General features: G+C 42.9%; 3 protein-coding genes across 4 annotated transcripts; all 3 read right to left on the reverse strand.

Annotated features, from left to right (window-relative positions):
* Positions 1-4: 4 nt before the first annotated feature.
* LOC139460897 (uridylate-specific endoribonuclease B-like) lies at positions 5-6000 on the reverse strand. The gene is made up of 6 exons (XM_071242373.1): positions 5916-6000; positions 5091-5204; positions 3880-4036; positions 2995-3209; positions 1401-1645; positions 5-286 (listed from the first exon to the last, which is right to left on the reverse strand). Exons 1-6 carry the CDS (start codon positions 5998-6000, stop codon positions 26-28), a joined length of 1077 nt encoding a protein of 358 aa, XP_071098474.1. The 3' UTR covers positions 5-25.
* Positions 6001-11275: 5275 nt separating this feature from the next.
* LOC139473578 (uridylate-specific endoribonuclease B-like) lies at positions 11276-17968 on the reverse strand. 2 transcript variants are annotated; one of them, XM_071256237.1, is made up of 6 exons: positions 17867-17968; positions 17159-17272; positions 15794-15950; positions 15119-15333; positions 12685-12941; positions 11276-11612 (listed from the first exon to the last, which is right to left on the reverse strand). In XM_071256237.1, the coding sequence occupies exons 1-6, from the start codon at positions 17931-17933 to the stop codon at positions 11334-11336; spliced, it is 1089 nt and encodes a 362-aa protein (XP_071112338.1). In that variant the 5' UTR covers positions 17934-17968; the 3' UTR covers positions 11276-11333. The 2 variants fall into 2 exon arrangements, with proteins under 2 accessions (XP_071112338.1, XP_071112346.1); XM_071256245.1 differs by lacking the exon at positions 11276-11612 and adding an exon at positions 11688-11785.
* A 785-nt stretch (positions 17969-18753) lies between these two features.
* Positions 18754-19917, reverse strand: LOC139454374 (neurofilament heavy polypeptide-like). The gene is made up of 2 exons (XM_071236037.1): positions 19894-19917; positions 18754-19077 (listed from the first exon to the last, which is right to left on the reverse strand). Exons 1-2 carry the CDS (start codon positions 19915-19917, stop codon positions 18754-18756), a joined length of 348 nt encoding a protein of 115 aa, XP_071092138.1.
* Between the last annotated feature and the right edge of the window lie 2618 nt (positions 19918-22535).

Genomic DNA, 22535 nt, shown 5'->3' on the forward strand with positions numbered 1-22535 from the left:
AATATTTCAATGTTTGAATGTCTTATTATGTGCTTGCAGTGGAGTTGGTGCCTTTGAAGTTTGGCTTTACTGACGTCAGTTGCTGAATTTGCTGGTGTCGTGCTGTTGTTGTCAGAATGCCGAAGTGTTTGCCGTTTATGGTGACGGGACAATTTTTGTTTGGGTGAACAAGTGCACACACTGTGTAGAGAGCCATATCGAACTCAGGACTAGTTCCAACGAAGAAAGAACTGCTTTTGGCGATACCGTTCTTCCAGTTAAAGCGGACGTCTACGATATCGGGGTTCTGTTGGAAACAAATATGTGATTATTTATATGGCTTTGGGCAAAAATCGACGGACTTCTAAAAGAGTTGTCGTTAGCAACCTAGACCTGTTATCATTGATTATCCACGTGATGCATCACTGTCATTAAATATCACTCGCTACCGTGAAACATCACTCGCCACCATCACTGTCATTATATATCACTCGCTACGTGAAACATCACTCGACACCATGACTGTCATATATCACTCGCTACCGTGAAACATCACTCGCCACCATCACTGTCATAATATATCACTCGCTACCGTGAAACATCACTCGCCACCATCACTATCATTATATATCACTCGCTACCGTGAAACACCACTCGCCACCATCACTGTCATTATATATCACTCGCTACCGTGAAACATCGCTCGCCACCATCACTGTCGTTATATATCACTCAAAGCCATGAAACATCACTCACCAACATCACTGTCATTATATATCACTCGCTACGTGAAACATCACTCGCCAACATCACTGTCATTATATATCACTCACAGTCATGAAATATCACTCGCCAACATCACTGTCATCATATATCACTCGCTACCGTGAAACATCACTCGCCAACATCACTGTCATTATATATCACTCACAGCCATGAAATATCACTCGCCAACATCACTGTCATTATATATCACTCGCTACCGTGAAACATCACTCGCCAACATCACCGTGATTATATTTCATTCACAGCCATGAAACATCGCTCGCCACCATCACTGTCATTATATATCACTCGCTATGTGAAACATCACTCGACACCATCACTGTCATTATATATCACTCGCTACCGTGAATCATCACTCGACAACATCACTGTCGTGCTGATATGTCACTCGCCCCAATCAGGTCCTGATGCACTAGTCATCGTCACTGCTATCATTCGCCTCTAGAGGTCCCGACTCGAAAAAGGTCCTGACACCACCCGCCCCAACAGGTCCTGACTCATCACTCCCTTGAAAAAAGGTCCTTATACATCACCTACCCACGCGTTAAACATCACTCGCCCGATTCGACATACAGTGCATACATGCGTCCATTCTCTATTTGTCACCAGAAGGTCGTTACAGACACTGTACTTACCTGGGCATACTTGATAAATCCATCATAGTCCAGCTTTCCAGCCTTCTCCTCCTGGTAGAACTGTACCCAGTTGTGGAATCCCCGGACTGTTGTGTTGGATGTTTTGTGTGTTAACGTCTCACCAACCATAATGTGTTCGAATCCGCTATCGGACAGTGCGGAGGCGTGGTTTTGTACTGGATAAAGTTCGAACCACATTTCATTGATGATTGTACGGAAGGCCTTCATGTCACTCTTCATAAAACCTGGAAGAAATGAGAAAATAATATCTTCTGTCTTGTATTTTTAAAAAGAAAGAAAAAACCCACCTCTTTCCATGCGCTAGGTTCAGGTTGGAGAAGAAAAACGTCAAGCATCCTTTTGTTATTATTCTTATTTGATTGTCTAGGGGCAGCAGTGTGATGACAATATTGCATGGATTCTCTGTAAACCACACACCAATCGAACCCCCCCCCCCCCCCCCCTCCCCCCCGCCTGTCTACAAACTGCGGGCAAATGAAAGTATACACTTGAAAATTGGATTTGACAAAATATTACCAACGTATACAAAACGTTACTAGTCGCAGTCGCCGAAACGCTGCAAACTTTATGTCCAAAACATAACTGTGATACCCGTATCAAATACATCACCATCGAATAACCAATTCTTGTTTGTTTCAATTTTAGCCACCATCAAACAGGAGTGTCTACTTTCCTTTGCCCGGCAGTTTAGTTCGTACAACATGGGGGAGTTTGAGGATGGCTGTTTGTGTGGTTATTTAATATTAGGGTACAATATGATAGCTTGCAAAATTCAGATGAAGGACGAGAGTGCCGCCACATTATTTTGTGATAGTCACGTGATGTAAAGAAACTAGTGAAACCAATTCCATTATGGATTCTTGCCAAGGTTGCCAAGATGACATATATTGTATGGGATTGAGGTGAGTCAAATGATCATGTAAAAACCATGTTTATAAAGCGATATCTGTTTTCACATATAGCGTCAGAAGGCATATTGACTATATGATTTTTTTGCAGCAATAATTACATTATTGCGAAACGAAATAAATTTCCGCGATATGGAGCTCTGTCAATTTACGTACCAGATGTCTACATAGAGAAACATTGGCTTATGTTCCTGGATAATGACTTGGTATTTCTGTGACTTGCATTTAGTCTGATTACGTCTTACCATTATCTACCAGGAACTTACGTCTTACCATTATCTACGAAGAACCTACGTCTTACCATTATCTCCCAGGAACCTACGTCTTACCATTATCTCCCAGGAACCTACGTCTTACCATTATCTACCAGGAACTTACGTCTTACCATTATCTACCAGGAACCTACGTCTTACCATTATCTACCAGGAACTTGCGTCTTACCATTATTTACCAGGAACCTACGTCTTACCATTATATACCAGGAACTTGCATCTTACCATTATCTACCAGGAACCTACGTCTTACCATTATATACCAGGAACTTACGTCTTACCATTATATACCAGGAACCTACGTCTTACCATTATATACCAGGAACTTGCGTCTTACCATTATATACCAGGAACCTACGTCTTACCATTATATACCAGGAACTTGCGTCTTACCATTATCTACCAGGAACCTAAAGGTGAGCTGCATGACCTTTGTTTTAGAGATGGCGTCCCAGAACTTATTCTCCTCCTGAATCTCGTGGCTTGGGCGGTGTTCCGCGTGTTGCACGTTCGCTGCATAGTTGTCTAACAGGTGTATGAATGTGGGGTAGGTGGTGTTGTGGTCAGCCAGGAGAACGTCCAGTTGATTGTCCGCTGGAGTGATCAGCCTGTAAGTGTCATCACAACGTGACATTATAAATGCCCACGGCATGAATCAGAATGTGGGTATCAACACAACATGACATTATTCTTATCCACGTCCTAGATGAGCCTTTAAGTATCGCGTTGTGTTCAAATCCTTTATGGAAGTTATCTACTCATTCCTTCTGTTCAAAGATGTTTTCGATCTTGTATTTTGATATTTGATAGTGTGATGTTATCAGTTCTTTTCCTTGTTGAGTATCTGTAGGGAGCACGATTAAAAAAGGGCCGCATCTCTGCTGCTTTTAATAAGAGGCAACTGTAGCGAGTAATACATATTGACAGCGTTGTTGTCGAGTGATGTTTCACATATCGAGTAATACATTATGACAGTGATGTTGTCGAGTGATGTTTCACATATCGAGTAATACATAATGACAGTGTTGTTGTCGAGTGATGTTTCACATATCGAGTAATACATTATGACAGTGTTGTTGTCGAGTGATGTTTCACGGTAGCGAGTGATATATAATGACAGTGATGTTGTCGAGTTATGTTTCACATAGCGGTTGGTTAGCTTCAGTGACCCCGAAAGCAGATGACTTTGCTCACAATTATTTTTTAACAGACCGACGTAAACATAAAAGCAAACAAACACTTATTTTGAATCGGTAAAAACATTATTATTACTCTTACTTGCCGGCTGCGCCATCACCCGTCTCTTTGCCCGTGGTCATACCCTGGTAGTTGAGGGTGTACAAGGAGCCGTCCACCCGGTTCACATCGTTGTCCCAGATACTCTGGGCAAAGGTGATCAATTCTTTGGGCGTTACCACGAGACCATACTCAGAACCTGACATTAATAATATAAGTGATACATGTCATATTGGAGGGGAGATGGTATGAGATGAAATGGGGTTCAAAATTATTGCACTTAGATAACGACGTGCATACACGTCTGTATGTTGCTAATTATACTAATACGGACAAGGGGCGGTTTTATAGTGCTAGCTCATTGATATACCATGCAACGGTTTAACATGGACACCCCACTCAGACACAGTATACAGACTCCGGGGCTACCATTCCTTGTTTCTTCTCCTCAATGCCGACGGCAGGCATAGTGACAACAAGTACCATATTTAACGTCTTTTGGTATGACACAGCCAGGGGATCGATCTACGGACCTTCGTCACAGGGCGGCCTTGCATACAGCTTCATTTAAATGCATCTTCATCATACTAACATGTACATGAACGTGTTCAGTTTTAAGAGGAGAAATAACGGTAATTATTGCATTTACAAATTATGTCTGTATTTTCATTGGTTGAGAAAGGGTCATATGACCTTCCTTAAAGCATTGTATTGCCATGAGACCCATCCTGCTGGGCGGGTATCAGAAGTGATATTGCCTTGTGTGATGGAGGCAATGAACTCAAAGGAGAGAGCGTTACGCAAGGCCTGTTGTGCACCACCTCCTGTAACCTCCGTGCCATTTGATTAAATTATTGTTGAACTTGAAAGGCCGCAAGCCTTGGTCAATATCAGTTTCTTGGGTCCATAAAACATAATATTGCCATCATGAATGGTCAATAATTGATAATAACTCTCTCAAACTACTCTCTCACACTACTACTACTCAGACACTACTACTACTACTACTACTACTACTACTACTACTACTACTACTACTACTACTACTACTACTACTACTACTACTATCAACACCATCACCACTACTTCATATTTGCTAAATAAGATAAGTACAAAAGTCTCTCGATAGTATTGCTGTTAAAACTTATGCAAGATGACAGTATCGCTAACATTTACTAACACTGAGCACATTGCTACAATAATATTACAAAATATATTCTTGACCTTAATGTTGTTTCCAACTATATACCGACCTCTGCATCTGGTCCAGAAGTCCCCGCAGCAGTTGCCGATGGTCTCGCAGTCAGCGTCGCACTGGCAGGAGAAGGTGTAGTCGTTGGGGGTGAAGCAACGATTTGCACAGGTTCCTGATACAGACAAATATGAATTCAAAACAGTACTGAACATATCAAGATTTCTCTGCAACATGTGTATGGTTCGGAGGTGAGGCGACGGTACATGAAGACAAACACCCAATGTCATGATGGACACAATGGCATATAGCGCGTCCATTGGCAGAATATACATATATAGTAGTCCCAGATTTGCCCCGGGTATGAGTATTGGGTTCCAAGTGGAAGACATCTGCAATCAACAATAGTCCTGCCTATATGACGGCGGTCTTTAAATAACCGAGTCTGGACCAGACAATCCAGTTATTGACATCATGAGCATCGATCCATGCAATTGGGATACGATGACATGCATCAACAAAGTCAGCGAGCCTGTCCACCCGATCCCGTTCGTCGCCGCTTACGGCCTATTCTACCACGGATCTTCACGGTGACATACAAGTGACATTTGTGATTGGTTGGACATTTTGCAGATGAAACATGAACCCTGTCACTGTAAGTTATAAATAGAACTAAAAAAATAAAAATGCATGTACAAAGAAATTCTATTAAAATAACTAATAATTAAATCTGGGACCCGTATACACTACAAACATGCGTTAGTAATCCATATACATATTAAGCGTTTGTGTATTTAAGTTTTTGATTATCAATAATGATCAACCAATCAGTGACAAATTATTATGAATCGGTTAGAGAGGAAGATGTTTAAAGAGACAGATGTACCATGGCGTAGCAGGAACAGGGCCTGAGCCCCAGCAACGATGCCAACGACGACGAATAGGATCGCACACAGCTTCATGACTGACATGGGGAATACAAAAACAGGAATCTGGCCTCTTCTTATAAGAGAGTTCTTTCAACAAATACTGCTCCGTTCAAAGAACATGGTTGTGTGATCAGATACTATTTCTTGTAATTGTTTCACAGAAAACATTAGACAATAAGTACATTGATTTGAAATACCCCTCACTTTCATTTAATTTAAATTAGGAAAGTAACCCACTCCAACTACAATACATTTTATAAGTGTTTTTTACTACAGACAATTAAGGCGGAGCTGTAAGGGTCACCAACATGTTCATTCCCAAGCATGAGTCAGATAACCTATCGCCCCATGTGCCCTGCCCTGGCACAGAATGTCTGGAACTCAACACGCATAGGGTGACCTTTCGATTAGGTAATTTCAGATAAAAGAGCGTCAATAATTTTTTTTATTTTTTTAAAAATTTTTCCTTCTTTATTCATCTCAGCAGGTACAGCATTTATAAATTTATATACGTGTCGTGTCAATACAATTGTGGTACATGGTATTCAAGAAATGTACATCTTTTCATACAATTAGATTCTATATTTCATTAATATTTATGAGATATTGGTCTACTTCAGCATGAAAAGACTCAACTCTCAACGAATCTATAATATAATGTACATACTATGTTTAAATGACCAACTGACGATGTTGCCATCGCATAAGATTGCACCTTATATACCAGAATCTGATAAAAAATATGTTGACCATTTATTGCTGTTGTGTCTCTGTGGAAATTCGGCTCGTGTCGACTGTGTGCTCTGTTATGATTGTGCCAGTGTGGAGATTCTACTAGAATCGATTTTGTGCCGTAAAATGGCCGTGCCTGTGTTGAGTGTCAACTAGAGTCACTTTGGAGCCGTAACATGGTCGAGGCTGTGTGGAGTGTCAGCTAGAGACAACCTGGAGCCGTTATATGCCTGTGCCTGTGTGGAGACTCTACTAGAATCGATTTTGTGCCGTGAAATGGCCGTGCCTGTGTGGAATGTCAACTAGAGTCACTATGGAGCCGTTATATGGCCGTGCCTGTGTGGAGTGTCAGCTAGAGACAATCTGGAGCCGTTATATGCCTGTGCCTGTGTGGAGATTCAACTAGAGTCAATCTGGAGCCGTTATATGGCCGTGCCTGTGTGGAGATTCAACTAGAGTCACTTTGGAGTCGTTATATGGCCGTGCCTGTGTGGAGTGTCACCTAGAGACAATCTGGAGCCGTTATATGGCCGTGCCTGTGTGGAGTGTCAGCTAGAGACAGTCTGGAGCCGTTGTATGGCAGTCTGTGTGGAGTTCCAGTGAGAATCAATCTGGAGCCGTTATATGGCCGTGCCTGTGTGGAGATTCAACTAGAGTCACTTTGGAGTCGTTATATGGCCGTGCCTGTGTGGAGTGTCACCTAGAGACAATCTGGAGCCGTTATATGGCCGTGCCTGTGTGGAGTGTCAGCTAGAGACAGTCTGGAGCCGTTATATGGCAGTCTGTGTGGAGTCCCAGTGAGAATCAATCTGGAGCCGTTATATGGCTGTGCCTGGGTGGAGATTCAACTAGAGTCACTTTAGAGCCGTTATATAGCCGTGCCTGTGTGGAGTGTCAGTTCGAGACAATCTGGAGCCGTTATATGTCTGTGCCTGTGTGGAGATTCAACTAGAGTCACTTTGGAGCCGTTATATGGCTGTGCCTGTGTGGAGTGTCACCTAGAGACAATCTGGAGCCGTTATATGTCTGTGCCTGTGTGGAGTGTCAGCTAGAGTCACCTTGGATCCGTTACATGACTGTCTGTGTGGAATGTCAGCTAGAGTCACTTTAGATCCGTTATATGGCCGTGCCTGTTTAGAGAGTCAGTTAGAGTCACTTTGGATCCGTTATATGGCCGTGCCTGTGTGGAGTGTCAGCTAGAGTCACTTTGGATCCGTTACATGACTGTCTGTGTGGAGTGTCAGCTAGAGTCACTTTGCATCCGTTACATGACTGTCTGTGTGGAGTGTCAGCTAGAGTCACTTTGCATCCGTTACATGACTGTCTGTGTGGAGTGTCAGCTAGAGTCACTTTGGATCCGTTACATGACTGTCTGTGTTGAGTGTCAGCTAGAGTCACTTTCGATCCGTTATATGACCGTGCCTGTGTGGAGTGTCAGCTAGAGTCACTTTCGATCCGTTACATGACTGTCTGTGTGGAGTGTCAGCTAGAGTCACTTTGATTCCGTTACATGACTGTCTGTGTGGAGTGTCAGCTAGAGTCACTTTGGATCCGTTACATGACTGTCTGTGTGGAGTGTCAGCTAGAGTCACTTTGGATCCGTAACATGACTGCCTGTGTGGAGTGTCAGCTAGAGTCACTTTGGATCCGTTGCATGACTGTCTGTATGGAGTGTTAGCTAGAGTCTTTTTGGGATCCGTTACATGACTGTCTGTGTGGAGTGTCAGCTAGAGTCACTGTGGATCTGTTACCTGACTGTCTATGTGGAGTGTCAGCTAGAGTCACTTTGGATCCGTTACATGACTGTCTGTGTGGAGATTCATATAATGACATCCGATGGGGATCAGGCAGGCATGATGTGTTACCTGGCTGTTTGCGTATCATCATACCCCGATGGCATAGATCGTTTATCATGCTAAAACATCTGGTTGCCTGGCCCATGTTCCAGTATTTCAAGTCATAGTAAAGCTTGAATACTGCAGACTGACGAACAAGCAACAGCATGTTATGACACAACTGCCTACACTTTCAAAGATCGTTCCAATCACTGGATTGTCTTGTCCAGAGCGGAGAGCGGACGGTCCGGGGTTCGATCCCCAGCCGCGTAATACCAAAAGACGTTAAGAGATGGTACTTGTTGCTACCCTGTCTTGCGCTCGGCATTATGGGGATAAAAACAAGGACAGGCCGGCTCGGAGTCAGTATTCTGTGTCTGAGTGGGGTATTCCTGTTAAACTGCGGTATGATATCTCAGTAGGCTGGCACTATTAAATCGACACCAGCCCGGACTAGTACAAGCACGCACGCACGCACGCACGCACGCACGCACGCACGCATGCACGCACGCACGCACACACACACACACGCACACACACACACACACGCACGTGCAAACACGTCGCTATTATAAGTGCAATAATCGTCAACGCGACATTAATCCCCAATTCACCTCGTCTTAAATCATAATGCCTTTATTTACCAACTACATTTTCTTTCTAAAACGAGAGGACATAGGGGTTCAGCGGTGTGTGTTTAGTCAGTTTCCATGACCTTACCAACACGGTAGTTTTGTGTTCGAATCCACTTTCGATTGTAATTGATAACTCTCCATCTAAAGCGTTTGCATAACCAACTTGGCAATCACTAAGATTGTCCTAAAACACCAAGTTGACAGGGCATGAACAACTGAATCAACTCAATCCGGTGGTATGTCACTGTATGCCAATTGCGTGTACGATGCGTAAGATATCCATCACTGGATTATCTAGTTACACTGGATTATCATGTAGGTTTTTTGTTTGTTTATTTGTTTGTTGTTTAACGCCGCATTCAACAATAGTCCTGCTATATGACAGCGGTCTGTAAACCATCCAGTCTGGATCAGACAATTCAGTGATTGACTTCATGAGCATCGACCTACGCAATTGGGATACGATGACATACATCAACCCAGTCAGCGGGCCTAGCCACCCAATTCCGTTAGTCCCCTCATACGACATTCCAAGCATTGTCCCCTTTTACAGCTAGATGGGTTGCTGAAGACCTATTCTAACCGGGATCTTTACGGGTCTCATGTAGCTTGAATATTGTTGAGTGCGAAATTAAAGAAACAAACAAACAACAAACAACAATACCATACGAAATCACCATATTAACAATGCCATGCCTATGTCATTAACAAGAACTCTTGAGAGCTATTTATAGGCCATGATCACATGTATTTTACATGATTAATATCCCGCCACATGCCTTTTCCCATAATAACTGAAATAACGCGAACATGGTTATCTTTTATCATATTTGTATACTCTGTCGATTGGTTTCAATAACACTAATATATTTTCCACATGTTGTTTGAATTAACTCCATAGAGACGCACGTGTAAGAAGGACATGAAGCTCTCTACAGTGATGCAGACATCATTATTACTGATGTTGATCCCTCTTTGCGAAACGATTTTCAATATTAAAACCCATTATGATGACGTCATGCTATTGTTGTTGCAGCTGATATTGAGCCAAGAATTCTCTGGCCGTGCATTCGTGCAAATTCTGAACGTGCATTTTAAAAAAGTACATCTGACTCAACTACACTAAAAACGTATTTCGAATGTATTTAGGAATGTGTTTAAATCCTAAAAGGAATCTAAACACGATTAGGGTCAAAACGCATAAAATGAGCTATCGACTCACAGTCCTCACGTCACCTAAACACAACATCCCCATAATCGAAACATGTTTAGAATTGATAAACATGTTTAAAATGTAAACATGTATAGAATTTAAACATATTTAAATATAATGCATACCATTAGGCATAAAGTCAGATATGGATAAGATGTAGAATATATATTGAGATTAGATGTGCAAAGTAGATTTAGGGGCACTTGCACAACACATATACCACCAGTAGTTTCAAAGAACTTGGTACAACATAAACATGTACAAATAAACCAAGCTACATTAATCATGACAAGATCTTGTCTACCGTGACAACAACAGTCTCCGTAGCACAGGTTGTAGTGTGTAGCACTACAAAGTTAAAGGTTCATAAAGGTTTGTTTCTGAATGACAAATAGTATTTCAATCATAAAGTTGGTTGGTTGGTTGGTTGGTTTGTTGTTTAACGCCGCACTCAGCAATATTCCAGCTATATGACGGCGTTCTGTAAATAATCGAGTCTGGACCAGACAATCCAGTGTTTGACATCATGAGCATCGATCGACACATTTGGGATACGATGACATGCTGCAACCCATCAGCGAGCATGACCACCCGATCCCGTTAATCGCCTTTTACGACAAGCATAGTCACCTTGGCAAGCATGGGTTGCTGAAGACCTATTCTACCCCGGAATCTTCACGGGTCTCTATCATAAAGGATCATATATCCATACCCATCATTCATTAATCACTAATGCTTTTAATGCAGGAGACTTCACTCTGAATACCTAAACATATATAATGTCCTGATTTACGAGGTTTAAGAGTAGTGTTTATTTTACGATTACCGGTGTTAAATAACAATGACTGCAGTGATTTTTTCTTTCATACTTATCCAAGGCGTAATAAAAAAAGAAAGATTCAAAGAATGAAAAGCCAGCACTATGGCTACAAGTAGTGTTTATTCAGACAATGCGGGCAATTAGTAATCCAGAGCTGGTGCTGTCGTGGTAGTAGCTGAAGGATCTTTGAACTTGAGAGTCGCTGACGTGAGCTGCAGTACCTCATGGTGGCGCCCCGTTGTAGCGTCTACTCTAAAGTTGTTGCCGTTGATGACAATGGGGCAATCTTTGTTGGGATAGGCCAGGCCACACACTGTGTACAAGACCAAATCAAACTCAGGGCTTGTACCGACAAAGAATGCCTTTCCTTTAGCAAGAGCATTCTTCCAGTTGAAGAGAACGTCGACGACATTTGGGTCCTAGAAGAGAGTTGAAACACGTGTATTACTCCCTTGTGTACCGTATATATGTCTGGGGCTAGCTATCCCTATCCTACGCTAACCTTCAAACTGTCCTACCGCTAACTTAACCCTTTTGGTCCTTTAGCAAGAGCATTCTTCCAGTCAAAGAGAACGTCGACGACATTTGGGTCCTGGAAGAGAGTTGAAACACGTGTATTACTCCCCTGTGTACCGTATTATGTCTGGGGCTAGCTATCCCTATCCTACGGTAACCTCCACACTGTGCTACCGCTAACTTATGGAAAGGTCACGTCAGTCAGTGTGTATATTAACAACATACAGGTAAGTGCGAATGGTATCGTTTCCAACCCATGTTGAAGTGATGTTTAGCGTGATGTTATTTACTTACTATCATACTTCAGTCATTAAAAAATGACAATGTTGAACTATGGAACAGGCTATCTATTGACGGCGACCTACGCTTGTCAGGTCACTGACATCTAGAATGAAGCCATGACGACCAAACGTTAAATGTCGAGGCAGCAGTAGCGAAAATATGCGCCGAAATAAAAGTAGACTTACGTACTACACGAAGAGAACACAATCTTGCTAATCTGGACGGAGCAGTGTTCTATGAAGTCTTAAGTAATGAGTGAGTGAGTGAGTATGGTTTTACGCCGCTTTTAGCAATATTCCAGCAATATCACGGCGGTGGGCACCAGCAATGGGCTTCACACATTGTACCCATGTCATTTGATACCCAACCATGTAATATTCTTATAAGGTGTGGGCAGTAGGGTTGGGAGAAGACTGTTTTTTTTTTATACAGTCAGGATATTCCTTCTGTTGCTGTTTTATAAACAGTTATACCTATGAAAAGAAGGGGCGAGTAACTGCGTACCAGAGAATCCAGCATATTTTTGTATTTTTCCGGAGATAGAACCCGAGAAAACGTTATATGTTTTACAGTTATAATTATAAATTGTACACCCTCCAATTGCAGGCCTACTCGCACCACACAAACGCCTTTCCACCTCAGAATATCAAATGCTCTGTCCCTCAGTTGGGCCGCCAGTTCGTCACAACTTACCTGGATATATTTAATATAACCGTAATAATCCAGATTCCCGGCCTTCTCCTCCTGGTAGAACTGTACCCAGTTGCCGAAGCCGCCGATGGTGGCGGATTGATTCTGTTGGGCGTGTTGATGGTGCTGTGTTTTCTCGCCTATCATGATGTGTTCGAATCCACTGTCAGATTTTACGGTAGTGTGACTCTTTGGATACAGTTCGAACCACATTTCATTGATGACGGTACGGAATGCGTGCATGTCACTCTTTATGAAGCCTGAAACAGACAGTCAGTAAAAAGGTTTGGTTTTAGAGTGATCAGTATGTCAGATAGTATTATCACGGCCTATAAACCACATGTGGAAGGAGTGAGCTTGGGTTAACGCCGTTTTGAACAGTATTCCACTTCAATCACGGCGTGTCAGCTTAATCTGGGAAGAAAGCCGCACGGGATGCAGGTCTCGGACGTTTAACACTTTGGTGAAACCCAAGAGCACGGGTATGGTATTGATAAACCTAGAAATATGATGGGGGCGAACCGGGATTCGAACCCACAATCATAGATTTCTTGTGTGCGCAAGGGACGCAACTCTGCACAGCGAATTGTGGCGCCTGAGACGACTGAGCTACCCATGGTCTCTAATGTGGAAGAAAAACAATGACCGAGGCCTTATATACGCTTACACGTTGGTGAAATCACGAACATTGACATGTTGCCGACGAACCAATGATGACTATTCTGCGTTTATAACCCGCGACCAGGGGTCCAAGCATCACTGCACATAAAACCATATCCACATTCGTATAAAAACATGTCATACGAATGTGGATATGGTAATATTTGGTTACAGCAACATGTAGACACGTCACAGCATTTCGTCACCCGTTTGACACAGACCTCAACAGATATGTACATCCAAAAATTGCATCGTTACTTGTCCAGTGCTATAAAAGCAAATTACTACACTACATTTAAGAATACTATATACTAGAACCTTATCTATCAAGTGTAAATTTACATAAGTTAAGAACAACTCTTTCTCGATATGATCTATGTATTAAATCAGGCAGATGCAGATGGGATATTGTACGAGAACATAGACTTTGTAAGATTTGTAAAACTGATTGTATTGAAGATGAATATCACTTTTTATGTGTATGCTCAGTGTACCATGATTTAGCGCAAAATATCTTATTTACTATTTCTACACAACCCAAATGGTAACAAATTTTGTAAATTAATGACATATGATTGCATTTATCCACGTTCATTTATCATGCTATGAAACTAAGAAAATGTATGAATTTTTAACACGCCCCAGACAATGTACTATAAGCCTTTGGCCTCATCGGTACCATGATATCGGTAGTTGTTGCTCAACCATTGCTGAAAATCCCCCAAGTCACTGACGTATACGGTAGTTGTAGGTCAACTACTGCTGAAGGTCCTCCACGTCACTTACGCATACGGTAGTCGAAGCTCAACTGCTGCTGATGGTCCTCAATGTCACTTACGTCTACGGTAGTCGAAGCTCAACTGCTGCTGAAGGTCCTCAAGGTCACTTACGCATACGGTAGCTGTAGGTCAACTACTGCCGAAGGTCCTTCACGTCACTTACGCATACGGTAGCTGTAGGTCAACTACTGCTGAAGGTCCTCCACGTCACTTTCGCAAACGGTAGCTGTAGGTCAACTACTGCTGAAGGTCCTCCACGTCACTTACGCATACGGTAGCTGTAGGTCAACTACTGCTGAAGGTCCTCCAAGTCACTTACCTGTACGGTAGTCGTTAGGCAACTATTGCTGAAGGTCAACCAAGTCAGTGACGTGTACGGAAGGCGTTAGGCAAGTATTGCTGAAGGTCAATCAAGTCACTGACGTGTACGGAAGTCGTTAGGCAACTATTGCTGAAGGTCAACCAAGTCAGTGACGTGTACGGAAGGCGTTAGGCAAGTATTGCTGAAGGTCAATCAAGTCACTGACGTGTACGGAAGTCGTTAGGCAACTATTGCTGAAGGTCAACCAAGTCAGTGACGTGTACGGACGTCGGTAAGCAACTACTGCTGAAGGTCCCCCAAGTCACTTACCTGTACGGCAGTCGTAGGTCAACTACTGCTGAAGGTCAATCAAGTCACTGACGTGTACGGAAGTCGTAGCTCAACTACTGCTGAAAGTCCTCCAAGTCACTTACTTATACCGTAGTCGTAGCTCAACTATTGCTGAAGGTCATTCAAGTCACTGACGTGTACGGAAGTCGTAGCTCAACTACTGCTGAAAGTCCTCCAAGTGACTGACGTGTACGGCAGTCGTTACGCAACTATTGCTGAAGGTCCGCCAAGTAGTTACGTATACGGTAGTCGTAACTCTACTATTGCTGCATATACCGTATGGTGTACAAGAGAACCGAGTTGCAAATAACAATGATGAAACAGGATCAACGGTTTCGAAGCGTACCATTATTTACCAGGAACTGGAAAGTCATCTGCATGACCTTAGTCTGAACGATGGTGTTCCAGAAGGTGTTTTCCTCTTTTATTTCATGTTCTGGGCGGTGTTCATCATGTTGGACGTTGATTTCATAGTTGTCCAGGAGTCTTATGAAGGCATGGTAGGTGGTGTTGGTTGTGTTGAACAGGTCGTCAAGACCAGTGCCCACTGGCTGGATGAATCTACACACGGACATGCCTCATGGTAATAACTCATATACACACTTGACTGCATCAAAACTACGTACAGTGGAATCACAGAACAGTGGCTTACTGTTTAGGAAAGTTCCAACATCCCGGCAAAACCGAAAGTTGACGGTTGCATATCGGCATTCCACTTGTCATGAATTACAGATTACTGGATAAGTCATATTTTAAAATTAGCTTTCACTGTACATGACCTGGGACGCTTTCTTTGTCGAGTTACCGTAACATTTAAAGTTTAAAGCCCACAAGATGAGTTGGAGCTGAAATGAAATGGGGTTTAACGTCGCGTTTCACTTCAGAAGAAACCTGTTTGCATGTGCGTGGTCTTTACGCAACCCTTGTCTGAGTGGGCCACGTGGTTAAGGTCGTTACCTTTCTCGCCGGTGTTCGAATCTCGACTTTGATACAGAGTGTGAAGCCTGTTTATGTTACTCACCTATCGGGAGCCCCATCTGAGATGTCGGGGGAAATGATTTTTCCTTGGTAGTTTAGTGTATAGAGGCTGGGATCTATTCTGTTGACATCGTTGTCCCAGATACCTTGTACGAAAGTGTTCATTTCCTGCGTTGTCACAACAAGGCCGTACTCGGATCCTGTTGATGATAAGGGGAGGTTATGTTTCATCGGTGTATTGTATGCTATTGCAGACATTACAAATACAGTTACTGTAGTCACTACAGTTATTACCACTGGCTGTGCCAGTATCATAGCGACGACGACTACTACAACTATAACTGCATCTGTCACTGTCACTACCATAGCGACGACGACCACTAAAACTACAACTACATCTGTCACTGCCACTGCCACTGCCATAGCTACGACGACCATTATCACCACGACTACCACTGTGAAGATCCGGGTCTTCAGCAACCCATGCTTGTAGTAAGAGGCGACTATGCTTGTCGTAAGAGGCGACTATGCTTGTCGAAAGAGACGACTATGCTTGTCGTAAGAGGCGGCTAACGGGATCGGGTGGTCAGGCTCGCTGACATTGTTGATGCATGTCATCTTATCCCAATTGCATGGGTCGATGTTCATGATGTCAATCAATGGATTGTCTGGTCCAGACACGATTATTTACAGACCGCCGTCATATAGCTGGAATATTGCCGAGAGCGGCATTAAAGAACAAACAAACAACAAACCAATACCAGAGTATAACTTGCCATTATCATAGTCACTACCATTATGACTTGTACCAATAACACTCCCCAGTGAACAGCCGGGTTCAAATTCGTCATCAGCAACCCATGCTTGCCATAATAGGCGACTATACTTGTTGAAATTAAGAGGCGAGTAACGGGATCGGGTTGTCAGGCTCGCTGACTTGGTTGATGCATGTCATAGTATTCCAAAGCAAACAAACAAACAAACAAACAAACAAACAAACAAACAAACAAACCAATACCACCGTGCGAGCCAATATAACTGGCAGCACCATAGCAACCCCCGATATAATTGTAACTCCCGTTACCATAGCCACTAAATGAATGCTTGTATTTTTAAAAACACCAGTCAAAGTAGTTACCAAATCGTTACCAAGCCGGGATGGTTCTGGATTTACGTACCTCTCCACCTGGTCCAGAAGTCGCCGCAGCAGTTGCCGATGTCCTCGCAGTCATAATCACACTGGTTGCACAATAGCAACCCCCGATATCATTGTAGCTCCAGTTACCATAGCCACTAAATGAATGCTTGTCGCCAGCTTTCCGTACTCCTGGTGGGGTTATCTTTTCAAACACCAGTCAAAGTAGTTACCAAATCGTTACCAAGCCGGGAGGGCTCTGAATTTACTTACCTCTGCACTTGGTCCAGAAGTCGCCGCAGCAGTTGCCGATGTCCTCGCAGTCATAATCACACTGGCAGGACTGGGCGTAGTCGTTGTTGGTGAAGCATCGGTTGGCACAGGTTCCTGCAATATGTTGTTATAGACACTCTTGTATATAGAGCATACCTCTATCAAGACTACGATCTTGCCTTAATTGCTCAGATATGCTATGCCCCTTTGCAGGTTCAGGGTCAGAAAAGGCCCCGAGTCCCCCTAGTGATGAACGATCATTGAAACGAGACTCAGGCGTTTGGGTTGATTGCGAATGATCGTGTGTGCGTGTGCGTGTGCGTGTGCGTGTGCGTGTGCATCTACGTGTGTGCGTGTGCGTGTATGTGTGCGTGTACAGAACCGACCAGTCCTTGTTTTATCCCTTTAATGTCGAGCACCAGGTAGGGTAAGGAGGACCATCTTTGAACTCTTTCGGTATGACGCAGTTCGGGGATCGTTCCTTTACCAGTCGATGGAGGCGATATGGAATAAGCAGACAGTACCACCGTATATGCACTCCATTACTCGTGGACTGTGTGTATTATAACAAAAGACTAATGCACTTTAAACTGTTCACTGTGTCAAGCGCCAAATTAGCTTTTACACATCGATTTAAACATAACATTAACATATCCAGACGAGTTAGCAAGATCTTGTTCGGAAATAGGATATTAAACTGTTAGTTACCACGTCTAAGCAGCAACTGGGCCTGAGCCCCGGCGACCAAGACGACAAACAGTAGACACAGCTTCATGGTTGACGACGTGGTTACGAAGACCGACTCAGACACGATGCAGATTATCTTATCGTGAGAACCTGAATACTTCCAGTTGACAGGACGAGTACCTCACCTGGTTGAAAATATGTGTGGGGCGCACGGCCATTGTTTAAACAATGCAGGATGGTATTTGATTGGATTAAACGAGGAAAGTGAATGAGTGTGTGAGTGAGTGAGGGACAACGCTAACGATTGAAAGCGTGAGTTAGACTAACATCTAGTCTCTGAAATGAATATATTTTACAGAAAAAACAGTTGTTAAATTATAGTTATTAAATATAATAAAAAGGATCCCAGAGACTTTCTTCATTTTATGTTATACTGCAGTAATCTAGACTTGCCAAACATTATAGACTTGCATAGGCTGTATTGGATATATTTGTTTCAGGGTCTGTATGACAGACTAAGTGTGAGTGTGTGAGTCAGTTTAGTGATTGTTTATGAGTAATCATCAGTATCTGTAATGTCTGGGAGATGGCAGAGTTCGCTTTACAACAGCGATAGCCTGTTCACTACACCAACATACTGGGAGGAGTGAGTGGGTGAGTGAGACAATTGAGCTTAACGCTGCTTTGAATAGTATCCAGTTATATAGGCTGTGGATCTCAATACGGCTCTGGAACTCCGTACGGCTGCTGATCTCAATACGGCTCAGGAACTCGGTACGGGTGCGGATCTCAATACGGCTCCGGAGCTCCGTACGGCTGCGGATCTCAATACGGCGCGGGACCTCCGTACGGCTGCGGATCTCAATACGGTTCCGGAACTCGGTACTGCTGCGGATCTCAATACGGCTTCAGATCTGCGTACGGCTGTGGATCTCAATACGGCTCCGGAACTCGGTACGGCTGCGGATCTCAATACGGCTCCTGAGCTCCGTACGGCTGCGGATCTCAATACGGCTCCGGAACTCGGTACGGCTGCGGATCTCAATACGGCTCCGGAACTCGGTACGGCTGCTAATCTCAATACGGCACCGGACCTCCGTACGGCTACTGAGCTCAATACGGCGCCGGAACTCGCTACGGCTGCTGATCTCAATACGGCTCCGGAACTCGGTACGGCTGCGGATCTCAATACGGCGCAGGACCTCCGTACGGCTGCGGATCTCAATACGGCTCTGGAACGAAAATCAACACAGACAATCACTGTCCCATATTGCCAGTAGAATACAATGTTATTGTGTATAGGGAAATACAATGTTATTGTGTATAGGGAAATACAATGTTATTGTGTATAGGGAAATACAATGTTATTGTGTATTGGGAAATACAATGTTATTGTGTGTAGGGAAATACAATGTTATTGTGTATAGCGAAATACAATGTTATTGTGTGTAGGGAAATACAATGTTATTGTGTGTAGGGAAATACAATGTTATTGTGTATAGGGAAATACAATGTTATTGTGTATAGGGAAATACAATGTTATTGTGTATAGGGAAATACAATGTTATTGTGTATAGGGAAATACAATGTAATTGTGTATAGGGAAATACAATGTTCATGTAACATGTGGTCCATGGTTGTATATAATATGCTTTTTATCATAAAGTAACAGAGACAAGCGGTACATGTGTTACGTAACTTATATGCATGTGTTTTTCTTTATTTGTAATTGAGTTTAAAAAAAACTCTTCCATATTGCGACATTAAACTTTAAAAGAGTTGAGAAAAACAATGTGTTTAATGTCGTGACTTTCATCCCAGGTGAGCTAAAGAACTAGGATAGGTACAAATGCATATGACACATGTGATCACATGACGTAACTTAACGTTGTATTTTTTTATAGCTCTGCTATGTTACATAAGTATGAACGTACGTAAATAGCGTGTCGAATTTCTGAATGCTTCATCAGAAAAAGCAATTGCATTTGTAAACTTTGTTTTTAATCTGCTTTCATTCAAATTGTCTACATTAAGGAACTTGAACTGACACATGTAGACTGGGGCTGACACATGTTCACTGGAGCTGAATTGCACAATTAATTCATCTAATTCGAAATGATAAAGTAATGATTGTGAAAATACAAATTCGAAAAGATGTTTGGCAAGAACAGTGGCATGCTACCAAGGTGTGTTATTAATTTTGCTAAAAGTATTCTTTTGATATATTCGAGTCAGTGGACAGGCTGGATCAAGTCGACTTCAGTAATGGTCTAGGGAATGTCTTTATCTCTCTGGAAGACGCAGCTGTATGTATCTGTCTTGGGAAAACTGCGTATGGTGGCATTTGCGAAAGTGCATTAAAATAATTTTACCATGCGTCGTTTGCTTGACAATATTACTCAATACATACTAAACAATAACTAAACATGAAATATGTTGGGTTAGTGAACATGTCATGTAATAAGTAGCGTTTGTATTTATGTTTTTACATATATGTGGGTCAGTTTAATTACGGGACACTTACATTTCACAGGTATGTTGTGGGGGCGAGGTGACCCATGAAAACATGTATGACGGAAGCATAATTATTGTGCCGTTGTTTCCGTCGTAAGAGTAGAACTATTGCTTCCCCCACTACTGTTAGCATACTGCAACAAGTGCAACCCATGACATAGAGTGCCTAGCATGTTGGTTGCACTAAGGGATACCGAACAAATGACTTGAATTGACGGCTTGACGCGAGTTGAAGTGAAATGGCGTCGTTATGGGACGAACATGGTGGAGAACGATCGACCAACAGCGGTTGTGGTGTTTGACGGCAGTATGTTGCTTAATGCTCTGTGCTGATCAACAGAAGTGTAGCATGGAATGATTCACGGATTTTCATTCATGTGTACAGTGACAGACAAAATACACCAATTCCCTCCTCGGACAACTTTGTTTGTGGCTGCTGTGACATGGACATTGATAGGATGCGTATAAAGAGTGAGTGAGTGAGTGAGTTTGATTTTACGCCGCTATTAGCAATATTCCAGCAATATCACGGCGGGGGACACCAGAAAGGGGCTTCACACATTGTACCCATGTCGGGAATCGAACCCGGGTCTTCAGCGTGACGAGCGAACGCTTTAACCACCAGGCTACCCCACCGCCCCGAGCATAAAGAAAGCTTCAATTTGTTGTAGAGGACATTTGTTGGCTACTGAGGATGTCATATGTTGAGCTGTTGTACTTGACATGTGTTGGCTACTGAGGATGTCATATGTTGAGCTGTTGTACATGACAGGTGTTGGACTACTAAGGATGTCATATGTTGAGCTGTTGTACCTGACATGTGTTGGATACTGAGGATGTCATTTGTTAGCTGTTAAAGGTGACATGAACTGTGGATGAACTGTTTTTAGATGACACGAGTTTGGCTACTGAGGATGAGATGTTGTACTTGACATGTGTTGGCTACTGAGGATGTCATATGTTGAGCTCTTGTTCATGACGTGTGTTGGCTACTGAGGATGTCATATGTTGAGCTGTTGTACATGACATGTGTTGGCTACTGAGGATGTCATATGTTGAGCTGTTGTACTTGACATGTGTTGGCTACTGAGAATGTCATATGTTGAGCTGTTGTACTTGACATGTGTTGGCTACTGAGGATGTCATATGTTGAGCTGTTGTACATGACATGTGTTGGCTACTGAGGATGTCATATGTTGAGCTGTTGTTCATGACGTGTGTTGGCTACTGAGGATGTCATATGTTGTGCTGTTGTACATGACGTGTGTTGCCTACTGAGGATGTCATATGTTGAGCTGTTGTACTTGACATGTGTTGGCTACTGAGAATGTCATATGTTGAGCTGTTGTACTTGACATGTGTTGGCTACTGAGGATGTCATATGTTGAGCTGTTGTACATGACATGTGTTGGCTACTGAGGATGTCATATGTTAGCTGTTGTACTTGACACGGGTTGGGCTAGTGGGGATGAGCTGTTGTGCATGACATGTGTTGGCTACTGGGGATGAGCTGTTGTGCATGACGTGTTGGCTACTGAGAATGTCATATTTAGCTGTTAAAGGTGACATGAACTGTGGATGAACTGTTGTAGATGACACGGGTTTGGCTACTGAGGATCTCATATGTTGAGCTGTTGTACTTGACATGTGTTGGCTACTGATTATGTCATATGTTGAGCTGTTGTTCATGACGTGTGTTGGCTACTGAGGATGTCATATGTTGAGCTGTTGTACATGACATGTGTTGGCTACTGAGAATGTCATATGTTGAGCTGTTGTACCTGACATGTGTTGGATACTGAGGATGTCATTTGTTAGCTGTTAAAGGTGACATGAACTGTGGATGAACTGTTTTTAGATGACACGAGTTTGGCTACTGAGGATGAGATATTGTACTTGACATGTGTTGGCTACTGAGGATGTCATATGTTGAGCTGTTGTTCATGACATGTGTTGGCTACTGAGGATGTCATATGTTGAGCTGTTGTACATGACGTGTGTTGGCTACTGAGGATGTCATATGTTGAGCTGTTGTACTTGACATGTGTTGGCTACTGAGGATGTCATATGTTGAGCTGTTGTACATGACATGTGTTCGCTACTGAGGATGTCATATGTTAGCTGTTGTACTTGACACGGGTTGGGCTAGTGGGGATGAGCTGTTGTGCATGACATG

The sequence above is a fragment of the Haliotis cracherodii genome, unplaced genomic scaffold (genome assembly GCF_022045235.1).
Source record: "Haliotis cracherodii isolate W230 unplaced genomic scaffold, xgHalCrac1.p SCAF_1, whole genome shotgun sequence".
NCBI lineage: Eukaryota > Metazoa > Mollusca > Gastropoda > Lepetellida > Haliotidae > Haliotis > Haliotis cracherodii.

Bases quoted from the DNA above. Each gene is read 5' to 3' on its own strand.
- LOC139460897 (XM_071242373.1), bottom strand. From the start codon at position 6,000: ATGTCAGTCATGAAGCTGTGTGCGATCCTATTCGTCGTCGTTGGCATC. The intron at 1,646-2,994 runs GTAAGACGCAAG...CATTTCTTCCAG, and splicing joins TAGGTTCCTGGTAGATAATG to GTTTTATGAAGAGTGACATG. The intron at 287-1,400 runs GTAAGTACAGTG...TGTTTCCAACAG, and splicing joins GATTTATCAAGTATGCCCAG to AACCCCGATATCGTAGACGT.
- LOC139473578 (XM_071256237.1), bottom strand. From the start codon at position 17,933: ATGAAGCTGTGTCTACTGTTTGTCGTCTTGGTCGCCGGGGCTCAGGCC. The intron at 15,951-17,158 runs GTAAGTAAATTC...TATCATCAACAG, and splicing joins CTTCTGGACCAAGTGCAGAG to GATCCGAGTACGGCCTTGTT. The intron at 15,334-15,793 runs GTGAGTAACATA...GTCCGTGTGTAG, and splicing joins TCAGATGGGGCTCCCGATAG to ATTCATCCAGCCAGTGGGCA.
- LOC139454374 (XM_071236037.1), bottom strand. From the start codon at position 19,917: ATGTGTCAGCCCCAGTCTACATGT. The intron at 19,078-19,893 runs GTCAGTTCAAGT...TTTTCGTTCCAG, and splicing joins GTCAGCCCCAGTCTACATGT to AGCCGTATTGAGATCCGCAG.